At 33.3% G+C, this 14,417-nt stretch overlaps 1 protein-coding gene across 1 annotated transcript; it reads right to left on the bottom strand.

Moving 5' to 3' along the window:
- Window positions 1–3,290: 3,290 nt before the first annotated feature.
- Window positions 3,291–13,414, bottom strand: LOC149412501 (LETM1 domain-containing protein 1). Its single transcript, XM_089645743.1, has 4 exons — window positions 13,202–13,414; window positions 11,677–12,051; window positions 9,353–9,641; window positions 3,291–6,431 (listed from the first exon to the last, which is right to left on the bottom strand). The coding sequence occupies exons 1-4, from the start codon at window positions 13,276–13,278 to the stop codon at window positions 6,111–6,113; spliced, it is 1,062 nt and encodes a 353-aa protein (XP_089501869.1). The 5' UTR covers window positions 13,279–13,414; the 3' UTR covers window positions 3,291–6,110.
- Window positions 13,415–14,417: the final 1,003 nt, after the last annotated feature.

Raw genomic sequence — 14,417 nt, 5'->3', positions numbered from 1 at the left:
CCATATATGAACCTTAATATTATATTTTGCAAAATATGTATGTATTAATGTAACCCATATGATGTATATTAAAATAATAAAAAAAAAAAAAAAAAAAAAAATATTTTAATATAATAAATGACAGTGGCATTCTTTTTGACAATTTATTCAAAAATGTACTTATTCGCATATCACTTATGCGGTTAAAAGCACTTTCAGTGATATGTAAGGATTAAGTACTATGTAATTTTACTTCTTTCCTGAATGATACCAGATTTTAACAAGATACAAACATAACTATTATTTTTATAAGCAATAATTGTTCGCCTGAAACACTCATCCACATTAAAAAATCTCCTGATAAAAGATACATGACGCCAACGGGACTCGAACCCGTGTCCCTTCGATTTCCGGTCGAAAGCTCTGACCACTGAGCTATGGAGGCTTATCTCTTACCCGCGAAATTATTCAATATATGCTAGTGTTTCATTCAACAATTACTGCTTGTTACATTTTTTTTTCACCTGAGAACAACCAACTTTATTTTATATGAGAAAGGCATTGTAAGTGCTAACTCTCTCACTAGATGGCGTTGAGACAAATTGTCTAGATTTTTAGGTGAAATACTTGAACTTGTCAAATATTAATTGTTATTTTTTTGATAAATTAATGTTTTTAAGACAAGATTTTATTTATGCATAGCACAAAGGATAACAATTATTTTTATAAGCAATAATTGTTATAATTAATTATTAATTTTTAATGTGGATGAGTGTTTCAGGCGAACTATTATTGCTTATAAAAATAATTGTTATCCTTTGTGCTATGCATAAATAAAATCTTGTCTTAAAAACATTAATTTATCAAAAAAATAATAACAAACATAACTATTTAATACTGTGAAATGATTAATTTTGTTTTATATTGAAACTATTTTGATTCAATTTTCTAATTATTCTAATTTAACTGCCTACTGAAAGTGATGAAATTAAACCCAAACGACTGTGTCAATAGACAATAGATTGTTTCTTTAAGGGTAAACTTAAATTAATTCATTTTCATATGAAACAGATACTTTGTGATAGGACATTAGATTTTAAATAAAACAATAACAGCCTTACTAAAAAACGTGGTGTAAATATTATGCCGTGTGTAAGGTCAAAACAGTGAATAACGTGACGAATTGCCATGGAGTTGGTTTGGTTAAAAGTCTTAAACCAGGCTTTACCGCACTAATGTTAAACGGGCGCCTAAGAATCAAATTAGTAAGAAGTTTTCTTTGTAAACACCTCTCTTATTTTTTATACCTATTGCTAATCAGGTTTCGCTAGCACTGTGAAACGAAAAGATTCTTGACCACTGTTGTAATACTTACAAGTAATGAGATCATTCTCAATTAATATCTCTAAACCAGCCGCGTGTGGGCCGCCATTGACAAGGCTAGAGAAACCAACATCGGGGTTTGCTAAGTTTGTAAGAATAAAAAAAGAGAAGAGGTTTCCAATATTACATTTATTCCTACAACTTATAGAACAAGAGAACTCTATTAAACATTAATAATTATATCTCAGGGGTGAGCGGCCAGTCCGAAGAACTGTGCGCACAGGCGGAATTTAATTTACATTGAAGTGTGACAGTGGTGTGATGACATAAAATTATCTGACCTGAATTATCGTGTGAAGGGCGCCAAACTACGCATAAAGCGTTGTTAAATTTATAAAACAAAGCGAATGATGACCAAGGTAGAAATTCTACTAGCTGACGGCGTCATCGCTGCACTTAAGATTTGTCGACTGGAGTGCTCGCTCGTATCTCCTCTGAAGACACGACGTTCCCAGCTGGGTGCCCGTAAAGTACTGAAGTTCATGGCGATGGTGTTTCCGCAATTCAGTCTCGAGCTCCATCTGGAAGTTGTCATTCCGCATGCGACACATCAACAAGTGCAAGGTCTTGACAGGTGTTAGGATCTCTGTAGCGGGGCAAGATTGAACTGCTACAACTGTAGCTTTGATACTAAAGCTATTCCATATCGATAAAGAGCACGCACTTCCTACTCCTCTACCTACTATCTCTACTGGGGCTCAGTCCGTTTTTTCCAACTAACTGTAAAAGCATTAACACATATATTAGATTTTGGTAGAGTATTCCACTGCCCTGATGAAACAGTTCACTACAGTTATAGCCTAGTCTATAAAACACATATAAACTACAATAACACATATAATCTACAGTATATAAAACCTGGTCGGCAATAGGTATAAAAAAAAGTGTTGCTCCCAAATTTACTGTTTTATTTTTAATTCAAATAATTCTTAAGCATTGTGCTTGTAGATGGCGCTAATTTCAATACCATAGAAAAATACACATTTTGCTCGTTATTCTTTAAAATATCAAAATAAAATTTATTATCTGTCAGCAGGTGTACCGTAGGTGTAGGTAGATACACCCGCCTATAAACAATGAAATCATTTTAACGTTTCAAAGGATAATGTTCAAATAGTGTTATTTTCTAAAATATATAAATTAGTGCCATCTATGAAAGCGAAGTTTATAAATTTTGGTAATGGTTTGACTCATATATTTTATTTTGCAAACTCTACAGGTAAATGCTTACTAAGTTCATAATATACACCAATGAAAACTAATTTCTTGCAGCACAACATATTTGCTTCTTACTTAACAGAACAAAATAACAATTTATTAATAATATATTATAATAATAATATTAAAATGACAAATATTTTTGGTACCTAATGCAGAAAAATAACAAAAAAATTTCACTAACTTATCATTAATTTATTATTATTTATTAAGTTAGTTCTGTCTTTAATAATTTTTCTAACCTTTTTTTGGGTCTGTGAATTCAGACGGATTATTGTGAAATAAGATTCGTTAATATAACGATTTTCTAGGGACAATAGATGTAAATTTGTGAACAGTAGGTACATAAATAAATTATCCTACCTCAAAAAATAACATTAAGGACGGGTTGTTTCACGGAATTTGAAATATTCATCATTTTTCAAAGCTGGTTTTCAAGTTCTGTGAAGGTTTTACCCAAGTTCTGTTATTATTTCAGTTTTCTAAAGCAAATGGCCAATATTGATATAATAATATAACTTGAATAAATCCTTCACAGAACTAGTAAATTTACTTTGAAATTTGATGAATTGTTCAAATTCTGTGAAACAATCCATCCTTAGTCTAGACATGTCAAATTGTACAGGCAAATCATTTTAAAGAGTGCACATTTTTTAAATTTATTTTTGTTATTGACATGGGTTCAAACTGATTCAAAATATTCTAGATAACACTAATAAATCTAAACTAAACATGAAAAAAACAAGACACAGAAAAATAAAAAGATAACGGTAACAACTAGGAATCGAACCCAGGATCTTACAGGGACAGGCATCTTAACCACTCGACCATTGGGACCTATTTACTAAACGTCATATTCAATTCCTTGCTAATATTGTGACAAATTACTTAGTTTGTTATGTATATATCTAATTATCCTTTCCAGGTAATACTTAAATATGAAGAATTATTGTAGACCAAAGGCCTTCATGTAACCAACGAGGAGTGGACATGAGAGATGAGGCCCTCTTCCCTCATGGGGACTTCAGGGAACCAAGGAGGGGTGGACAGGAGAGATGAGGCCCACTTCCCTCGCGGGGCCTTCAGGGAACTAAGAAAGAGTGGAGAGGAGAGATGAGGTCCTCTTCCCTCGTGGGGCCTTCAGGGAACCAAGGAGGAGTGGAGAGGAGAGATGGGACTTGGGAAGACACATTGATATATCTAGATGCCTCATATCCAAGCCAGACAACCCTGGTGGACTTATAAAAGGAACCGGGTTGCTGTTAAAGGAATGAGGTAAAATAGGAGATACGCCTATAATACAATAGACCTATGTCCGAAATGCTCACGGGAACTAAACATAAACGTATCCACTTTGTAATAAAAATGTAGACCAAAAGCGGGTTTACGTTATTGCTCTAATAATCAAAGTAAGCCAAAAACAATGTTCCTTTCTGAGCCTTTCACTTAATAATAATATCTCATCAAAACCTAATTAACCTATTTGGAAACCTACATCAATCAAAAATATAAATATAGCATGTTAAATGTTTTGTGTATTAAAATTCTAGAACTTCATAAAATTTTGATGTCAAAAGTCACACTTTTCAGCATCAGAACAAATGCATGAAAAGGGAGCAAGTTCAAAATATATATACATACTACCCAACAAACAATCATTAACATCACACTATTGGCGCTGTGCACAAAAAACATAATATATAATATTTATTATATACATTTATTAATATTTATGTACATTTTGTTTCATAAAGTATTAGCGTTATCACAATAATTATTTTGACTCTATCTAATGTACACCTACCAAAACATTTGAGGCCGTCAGCGGAGAATTGAGGTGACCCCACAAGAACACATCAATTGGGTTAGCAATTTCAGGCTGTTTTAAATTATATGTTTCATTAAACAGAAATGGCTTAGAACAAGTAATTATTAATATTGAACAAGAATTATTATCAACTTTTAAAGAGAGCCATTTTAATTTTTTTTTATGTTCAACATTCAATATTAAAAAAATATATATGTTTATTTGTAATAATAAAATGTGAAAGCGTATTTCACCACCTTTTAAAAACAGTTTTCGGATACGTTGAGAAATATTCTATTTATTTTAATTTTGCTGCAATGCAGAAATACTCCGTCCTTCTGATAGAATATCCCTGCGGCCTGAAGAGTTCAGTTATTTAGGCTTGGTTTACTTCTACGCTAACCGCCTCATTCTTCAATCTATAAATTATATTGCTTTGTTTTATAAATTTGTTTACTAAATTCTAACAAATAAGGCACTGTCTATCCTGTTGAATTTCTGCCGCAAATTTGCAGCATGTGATTTTTTTTCAATATTTCCTGTGGTGGTTGGTATTGCAAACCAATATTGTTATCGAAATATATACATATAGAGAACACAGGAAAGCTCACAGCCTCAAGAAAATAACCTTAGAACTATGTAGTTACAGGCAAGATAGATTGTGCCTTAGTTTTAAAACTACCTGCAGTGATGGCATTGTACATATTATGGTGAATGCACAGTGACAGTGTGATAAGAGAAGCTTCTCATCGAATACTAAATGCAAAATATATATTGTCAACCCCATGGAAAAGGGTCACTTGTGTACAAAATAGTTGTAGTTCAGGCGAAGAACTCTCCGATTTCAAAAGAAATCACCCACTCTTAGCACTAGTGGCAATAAGGTGAAAATTGCCATGTAACGCAGGTCACTTATCACGAATTGTGTACATAATATTTGAATATTTTTATATTGTAATTTAAAAGTATTTTACAAATTAATACAAGCAATTTCATTATAAATAATAATAAATTGTGAATTCATGTATTGCAATTCAGAAATGACATATGTTTAAAGTAAAAATAAAACTAAATGTATAATTGAGGTGCTCAGCGGAAAAATGGCCCAACCACAAAAAATTCATTATCAGCGAAAACATCAAATTGTTAAAAATTAGTACATAACTGATTTTATGGAAGAATGATAGTATATAGCGCCATCCTTTGAAATCCGTGAAAACTAAAATTGGGCCACTGAGGCTTCACAGATTTGACAAAAATCTTTAACAATCTGATGTTTTTTCTGATTAAAATTTTTGTTGGTTGGGCCACTCTTCTGGTGCGCCTCAATTGAATTCAGTGAAATTGCAAAAATGCCATTTTACTTTAGTGGTGACAATACTATTACTCGATTAAATAAATTAGTTGACTTTGAATCAAATGTATGTAGGTACACAATGGCAAATATCTCCAAATAGTGACATGATGTTAAAAACATCTCTTAAATACCACTTCATATGAGTTAAAGCCTACAGACTAGAGCAGACTAGATTAAGAGTGATCTTTTATCATCTATACATAATATCTAATGCGGCTATATCTAAGCAGATCAAGCATAAGTTGCTCATTGGTCTTGTGCAATGTAGGCTTGATGTGAATTTACTAAATCTCAGTCCATAAATATAATCTGTGATCCTAATTATTATTATAAATTCTTATTGCATCTAAGTAATGGCCTATAACTTTAATTCTTTGGTAGATAGTGTGGTAAATTGTAACCCAGTAAAACTGGACTATGTAACAAGAACGAAAATGATTCTTTTGTAACAGTTTTGGATAGCATTATGTACTTTTCTAAAAGGTTTATTATATCTTCATCGGATAATTGTGTTGTGGAAAATCCCCGCAGATAACATGCATTCTTTATTTCTTCTTCTTTCATCTTCATCACCCCGCCTTCTCGTACGATGGCTTTGTCCATTTCTTTTAAAAGAAAAGCCCTCTTGTATAATGTTCCGGTTGGATTGAATCCCATCGAGAGGCCATGTAGTCTCAAGAGATGGCGCTGCAAAACATAATATAGATGAATGTAGTATAGGTCACTTGGACTGGGTTATGGTTGAAGGGAGTCAAATGACAAATATAATAATGCAAATCTATAACCATAAAGACATTAAACAGCTTTTTTCACCCTACCGGAATATTCAGGCAGTTGAATTGCAACTTATTTAAAGCAATTTTAATGAGTGAATTTTCATTTCAATCTCTTCAAGTATTTCTGTTGGAAATATTAAATATCAATGTATCCTGGGTAAGGTGAAAATACTGGTGGTTTTCGCTAAATAAAAATTCATATTGATGTCCGCTTTACAATTTGACATAATTCATGTTATAATAAGACAACACAGTAACGATAGAAAGCAGGTTATTCCAGGAATGCAGAAATTTCAGACGGTGAAATAAAGAAATCATTAATAAAATTACATTTCCGTGACCGGATAACTCAGCAAATTGACAATTTAACACACTTTTAAAAAGTGTTATAAAGTCATGAAAAGTGATGAAATAAAAACTTGTAAGTTAGGTTTATATTCTAGTTTTTTTCATATATTTTATATCACTTTTTAAAGGTGTGTTGAATTGAGTTATCATGGAAATAACCGGCTCATCTATAGTTCTTGGTTTCAAAGCCAGCAAGCCCTGATTGGTGGGATTATACGCATTATGTTTCGCCAATGAACAACACGATCAACTTAGATTAGGGTGTTTCAATCTTCATCACGAAAATCAAATCGACCAGCTGAGAACTTTTACATTTGCAGGGTCACCATTAAACACAGATTTTCAGCTTTTGTTGAAATTGTGATCAGCTGTCAAGTATAATCATCTCAGCTGATCATGATTATATAAAAAAAGTTAAAATCTGCTGGGAATCAGCATATAAATGTAACATACAAATATTAAAAAATTAAAATGGTGCTGATAGTTGATATTACAATGGTCATCAAATGTGATTCATTCCGGGTTCCAAAAATTTATTTTACGTACATATATTTGCATATTCCTGAGCATATTTGGAATAAGAATATCGATGTCATTTTGTTGTCAATTAAAATAAAAAATATTTTTCCATCACACGTCGCCACTGGGCACAACCTAATGCATCACGTGATACACACTCCATACTGTTCCAGCAGAACCACACGGGCGAGGCGGAGCGCGTATCACGTTATTCGTTGACAGTGGTTGTACCCATATGATTGAAATGTGTTGTGGTGATGTGTGATTGAAAAATATATCAACGAACAGCAAAATTACTTTTTTTTAACTCCAAATGTGTTCAGGAATCGCCGGGTAAAATCTTTCGGGTATGTGTTATGTATTATGTACTTGAAACTACTTTTCGTAAAGGTGAAGGGTAAAGGGTTACAATGCGAAATGTTTTAAGAAAAAGTTTTAACTTTCAAAATAAAATTAAATAAATTGTTATTTTCAAATGGTGACTTATTTAGATCTGCTTCATAATTATAACACAATTAAAGATATATTATATATCTTTGACATTTCATCAGCAAATATAAAATAACATTTGCTATAGTTTTCTATTCTTTTTTTGTACTGTCGGAGTTATTTTGACCTTCAAAAGTATACTTATTCGCTTGTTATTTACAGTTCAGAATCACAGCAAAATATTTTGTTATTATCATGTTAACACACTTCGGACGGGAAAGGTATTGCTACCTGTTCGGTCGATTGTTGGTTAAGGACGGGAAAGGTATTTTTACCTTTTGCGCCGGCTACATTTCAAAAGCAGAAAAAAATAAATTATCCAATGTTTTCGTATGAATATTATATGCCAATCTCTTTCTAAAGGTCGCAACTATATGTACATGATTATCAAATCGCAATACAATTCTTCTTTTTATATTAATATCCGAGTATTTCGTGTACATCGGTATTTCAACAAAGGGACCTTTTATTATTTAATACCTGACACTTGATAAGCAATGCGTTTGAAGATTAATAAAATGAGTAATTTTTCGGTTAGTCATTTTATAGCTTGGGTATGCTGAATTAGTATGTAGAAATTTTTATTAAAATATTTTCATTATTTTCGAAGATATAGCGATTTAAAACAAATTAAAATAATTTGCGCAAGACCTTTATTTTCGCCCATCGCCAGCGGTCCGCCGGCGCAAAAGATACCTGCCTGAAGTGTGTTAATTGATTTCTAAATCTTACCGTCACAAAAAAACACCTTAGCCAAAAAAGCTGGCTTTCAATATCAGACCAAATAGGTAATTTATTGAATATGATAAGAAACAAAAAAGGAATATTATTGGTAATAATGGAAATCGATGGTCCCGAAGAACAATGTCGAATGTGCAAATTTGTAGTTTTGCAGTAGGGATGTTTAAAGTTTAATTTCTGCATTTTGACTGTTTTTGATAATACAATTTTCAGTTATTTTGGATTAATGCAAAATATCAAACAACTCAATATTTCTGTACCTCAAAACAGTAAAAATGCAAAAACGAAACTTTAAACAGCTCTACTTCAAAATTACAATTTTCACATCAAACATTATTCTTTAGGACCGTCGAAATATTTTAATAAATTCTGTAAAATATTGAACATAACTAAAAAAACAGACATTTTTATTGTATGTCCCAATAAAAGCTCCCAGACAATGGTGTCATGAAATATTTGCAACAATATCTGTCTGAAATTCATAGGTCAATGCAATGTTATCTCTGCTGTGAGCAATGGAAGTTTGAAATAATAATTAATTAAAAAATCATAAAAGTAGCTACGTAGTTCCTTCCGTATAAAGATTGTTAAAACAGTGCTAAATAATGCTATACAAAATACACAAATAACTTCCGCTGCATGGTAGTGCAAGTAATAGAAAATAAATGAATGGCATTAAAGGCTGAACTAAAGTAAGTATATAAATGTAAAGTGGTAAGTGGTAATAAAACTTACTCTATGCACAAAGTGAAGGTTTGAAATGCTGTAGGGACCTGTAACAAATAAATGCTTGCACTCAATTAGTTGCTGCACCGAAGGTTGTCTTCCTCCCTGCAGCAGTTGCATGACTCCCGTCCACTTGGGGATCACCTTTGTGTCTTTGATGTACTTGGAATGGTACTGCAAGGATTTCATCAGGGGAGAACTATTCTTTAACCTTTCACTCATGTATGAATTCCTGAATTCCCGTTTCTGCTCGTCGGTCCAGAAATGAGAAGTGAGCAACCTTTTTGGATACATGTATCTGGAAAGAGAATATTTTATCATATATCTGTCAGAACAGGAAGCAAGATAGACTGAATTTGATATGATACGATTGTACCACCCCAGCCAAAAGCATTTCTGTCTCCGTGCAAACGGTACACAATGGAATTGTTAGATTAAAATATGTTAAACTTTACTAAAGGTCAGGCTCACCCATAAAAGTAAGAGAACCTTTCATTAAATTTCGAGTCATCAAAGAAATTCTAAAAATAATATCATATAAGTCATACATGTCAGAGACGCTAATTGAGAGATCATCAGTTATATTAGGATAGGGTTGTTAAGGGAGTCCGTACATACACAACAACATAATGTGAATATAATAAAACAATAATAAACGATCTCTGGAAGAAAGTGAGACATCCATAAATAAACCACTCACTAGATCATCAGACTTTTTGTATGAAACAAATTGGTACTCTATTTAACCATATTTATACAAATATTGAGACAAATTTTGAACTCAAAAAAAAATGCGCAACCATAGACAATATTTATTCCACACATTGTTTTTTTGGGTGGGCTCGTTTGATTTAACATTGTTTGAGAGGTTATTGATAGATGGCATCGTTTGCTTGATGTTCACCTGATGATTTAGTTTGCTACAGGTGGACTTGACTTGTACTTGCCACATTGTCAACAGATGTCATTGTATCATCTCTGTTAATATTCAATGAATATGTTGTTTTAAAATCTTGTCGAATTTTTGTAACGTCTTCGCAAGTTGCAAAGTTATCGTTCAGTGCATTCAGTTTTAGATTACGCATGTCGTTCTTCAACATTCTTATTTCTTTTAACATAATAGTATCATCTACGTGATCAAACATTACTGGCGGAAGTTTATTAATGTCTAAAACAACAAATTTCAGCAGAAGTTTGCCGTCAGTTTCTCTCATGTATTTAATCAAATCAGTTATTGACCTTTTCTTTTATCCCTCACCGATTCTCCTCGTCGAGGGGCCTAGAGGCTGGCCTAGAATACTCGTAGGTAGAGTTCTTGCATAGTCGATATCTTATTCCGTAAACATATCACACTTGGGTTAGACTAATGTCATCCATCAATTCAACCTTTTATTAAATGAAAGCCAGAACTTCGTTTATGACGAATCTGCAACTACTTAGGTTTGCCATGATTATTTATCACTTGCTTGCGTTTGCCGTTTGTTTCTATCAATTATTTAATATTAAAATATACGTTTTTTTTTTAAATGCAACCATCCGTGCGCCACGCCGACGCACACACGATTCCATACGATAAGAACGACTTTGATGGAAATTTTCAATAGTTTTGATGTACCAAATGTACAACAGATATATGCTAAAAATATACTATTGAAACTATTCAAAAATACTGAATCCTCTACAATACCGCCTATGCATTACACTAGATCAAATCACAATGACATAAAAAATATTCCAAATCATAAAACCACATTCCGACAAAGAATCTACATTTATTTTGCGACAAAACTCCACAATATCCTTCCCTAGATATAAAGCGAATAGAAAATTTTAATGATTACAGATAAAGAATAAAAATCTGGCTGAAAGAGATTAATGACGAGTGGAAGATACTCTCAGTATCGCCCTGGTGTAAGACCACCATTCAGAATTGAAACGTTGCTTGAAATGGCTTTAGCCGTGTTTGGTGACCAGATCTGAATAGCCAGGTACTTCCCCACCTTCCTCTTCCCCATCTCCCTCCCCTCCCTAATACCCTCAGCCTCACAACATACCCCAATTGGGGATGCCATAGTCTCACTCGCTCCAGACGGGAGCAGTTGGGACTCTTGTGCGGTATTACTGTAAAAAAAAAAAAAAAAAAAAAAAAAAAAAAATGAAAAAAAAAAATAAAATAGAAATGAATAACTTTAGTCTGCCTCAGTAAAGGAAACCCTAGTGAGGAGGAATAAGAAATAAAATTTACTATCATATTTTGTATGCACAATGTTTAAATAGTCGTTATAATAATAAAAAATAAAATTGTATGATAATAGAAAAATAATTTTACTCACGCTATTGGGAAAACAACATAATTTGCGAAGGGCAATGCAGATAGCAATAACACTGGAGCAATTTTCCACATGTCTTTTGGCATCTGATCGTAGAGTTCAATTTCTCTTCTTGTAAGACTATGGAAGCCTTCATCCTTGTTTAGCTTCAAAACCGCTAGTCTCACATTCACAAAGGTCTTCAGGTCCAAGAAGAAACTGTGGATTCCATTCTTAAACACTTTGTACACTTTCATAGCGGCCGGAAACCTCTTCTCCAGCTTAGACTCATAGTTGTTCATGTATCTGACGTAACTTTTCACAACCATCTGCTGCAGCCTGGTTTGGCCATCGGGCGATGATTTCTGTTGCCACATCGTGCTGGAGGTGCTCAAATTCCTGAAACATATTGAATATTAGCACTGACAAACATGCCTATTATTTGTAAGGAATAGTCCCCTGAAATAAAATCAACAACAGAAACGAGCAAGGTCTGTACGGAGTACTACAAAGCTAGTACATATCAGTTCCAGTATCATGCCAACGTGGGAAATGTCCATCTCATACAGGATACCACCAAGAGACAGCCTGGGTTTTAATTGCCTCGCAAAACCTGGTCCGCCATCAATAGGTTAAGGTGCTCCCATAGCCGCTGTGCCACATGATGCACAGATGGGGCCTTAAAGAGTCGGCGATGTGTGAATGTGGTGCGGTGCAGACCACCGAACATGTGGTCAACGAATGCAAACTCCATTCATTCCCCGGCGGGATTGATGAGGTTCACATGGCGACGCCTGGGGCCCTAGAATGGCTCGCAGACCTAGATGTCCCCCCTGACCCCCCCACCATAGGAAAGAAGAAGTATCAGTTATCTTTACAACCAGTGACCAGGGCGGACCGTGAGCCAAACGGCGCCTGGCGCTAGTACAAACGGCAAGGGCGCTGTACGAGGTATTATAAGCGCCTTTGCATGTCGGCACCTGGGGCAAACTACTCCAATGCGCCTGCATAGGGCCGGCACTGTGTGTGACATACATTTCAAAATAAAAGCATTTAAAATAAATACGAATGCTGAAATATTCCACAGCTCTTGGGCAGCCAGAGTACCTTAAACCACCACATACCCATAAATGTCGTAAAATCAGAATAAGTGACAAAATAGACCTAAATCAAAAATTTCACATATTCAAACAAACCCAGGAAGAACACTCCACGTATACTATAATTCAAACAAATAAACAGTAAGATGTTATTCAACAACAGTCAATTTGGGAGTTTATCAAACATTTATCAGATACAGAAAATGTAAAACAAGTTTCCACAATTGAATTTGAATCTTATAACGAATAGGCATCACTGTCAGCCCGCTTCTTAAGTGAAAATCTAGTAAAATCGTTAAAATTATATGATTTTAAGTACCAAAATGCAATAATAAATCAAAACTATGCGTAGAAAGTTTGTAAAAAATACCCTGTGTAAAACGGCGGTACTAATTATTGGTTATTAAAACGTGTTAATTGATAACATAATTCCAAACGGAAATACTAACCTGCGTAGAAATGTAAGGTTTCTACTATTTTGGTTGATCATATTTCCAATCATTTTGCCGTTTGAAAAAATTGACATGGCTTGGTAAAGTACACAAAGAAACTGTTTAATCTCTTAAAGCTATTTTCGTTTCAATAACACGGCTCGTGTGTTTATATCGATAACTAATTCTAAATATTCTACAGTCGCTTAGACGAAGTCGAGCCACAAAATACTAAAATACGACACTGACAGATCTAGGTTATACAATACCACAGATTCCACGGATAAACACAACCATAAATAAACCAATCACAACACAACTGGCGATAATGTCATTATTTAAGAATTTTTCTGTGCTTTTTACGTAGGTAAGGTATTATTGGAGAACATTATTGTAAACACAAAATAAAGTTTATAATAATATTATTATTAAAATATTATGTTATGAGGAATAAATACGTAAAAGTGAAATACGATCAAAAGGCAAATATTATTTAAAAACACTTTGCATCAGTTAGATAACCATAAGATAACTGAAAGCTATTTCATTAAAAAAACTGAAAATTTTACGTATTTTCTTCACGCTACGTTTTTACATATTATTAGTGTTCACATAGTTTTTTAAGTTACTTTTTATTTCTTAATTAAACCGAAACTAAAAACCATTGAAAGATTAATACCTATTTTAGATTTCGGTTTATGTGAAGGGTTAAATAATTTGGAGTGTTGGAGTAGATTTGTTTTGTATGCAGCTCCCCAGCTGATTACAGCGTATTGGAGATTTGTATAGCGCCGTTTTCGTGAGAAAATCACATCAAGGGCGCATAAAAACTTAATTTATGTATTTTATTTATTTATTTTCTGACTTATAGTAAGTTGTGAAGGTTATAAATTAAAATAAATTGATTATTTTTAAAGCGCCGTTTTTTTAAAAACAATGAAGAACTAGGTTTGACATGTTTTTTAAGGTTATGTATGTAAATAACCGGTCTGTGGCTGAGTCGACATCACTTTGAATCCTAACCAGAAGTAGTGTGTTCAATTCCTAGGCTAGCTGAGTCCTCCATCAGAACACAACATTTTAAAATATTATCAGGTTATTCATAACTCGGGAATGTTTGTCTTTCTTAAAGAAAATGTTGTGAAAAACATTTTATTTGTGATTTTTGTTTAGTGTCCAGGTTTTTACGTCAGTGGTGATGAAATATTGTATTATTACTATTGTCGAAGAATGA

The sequence above is a fragment of the Hesperophylax consimilis genome, chromosome 23 (genome assembly GCF_061612785.1).
Source record: "Hesperophylax consimilis isolate HC1 chromosome 23, BYU_Hcon_1.0, whole genome shotgun sequence".
Classification (NCBI taxonomy): Eukaryota; Metazoa; Arthropoda; class Insecta; order Trichoptera; family Limnephilidae; genus Hesperophylax; species Hesperophylax consimilis.
Note: the sequence above shows the minus strand (reverse complement) of the source record. Positions and strands in the feature narration are given on the sequence as shown.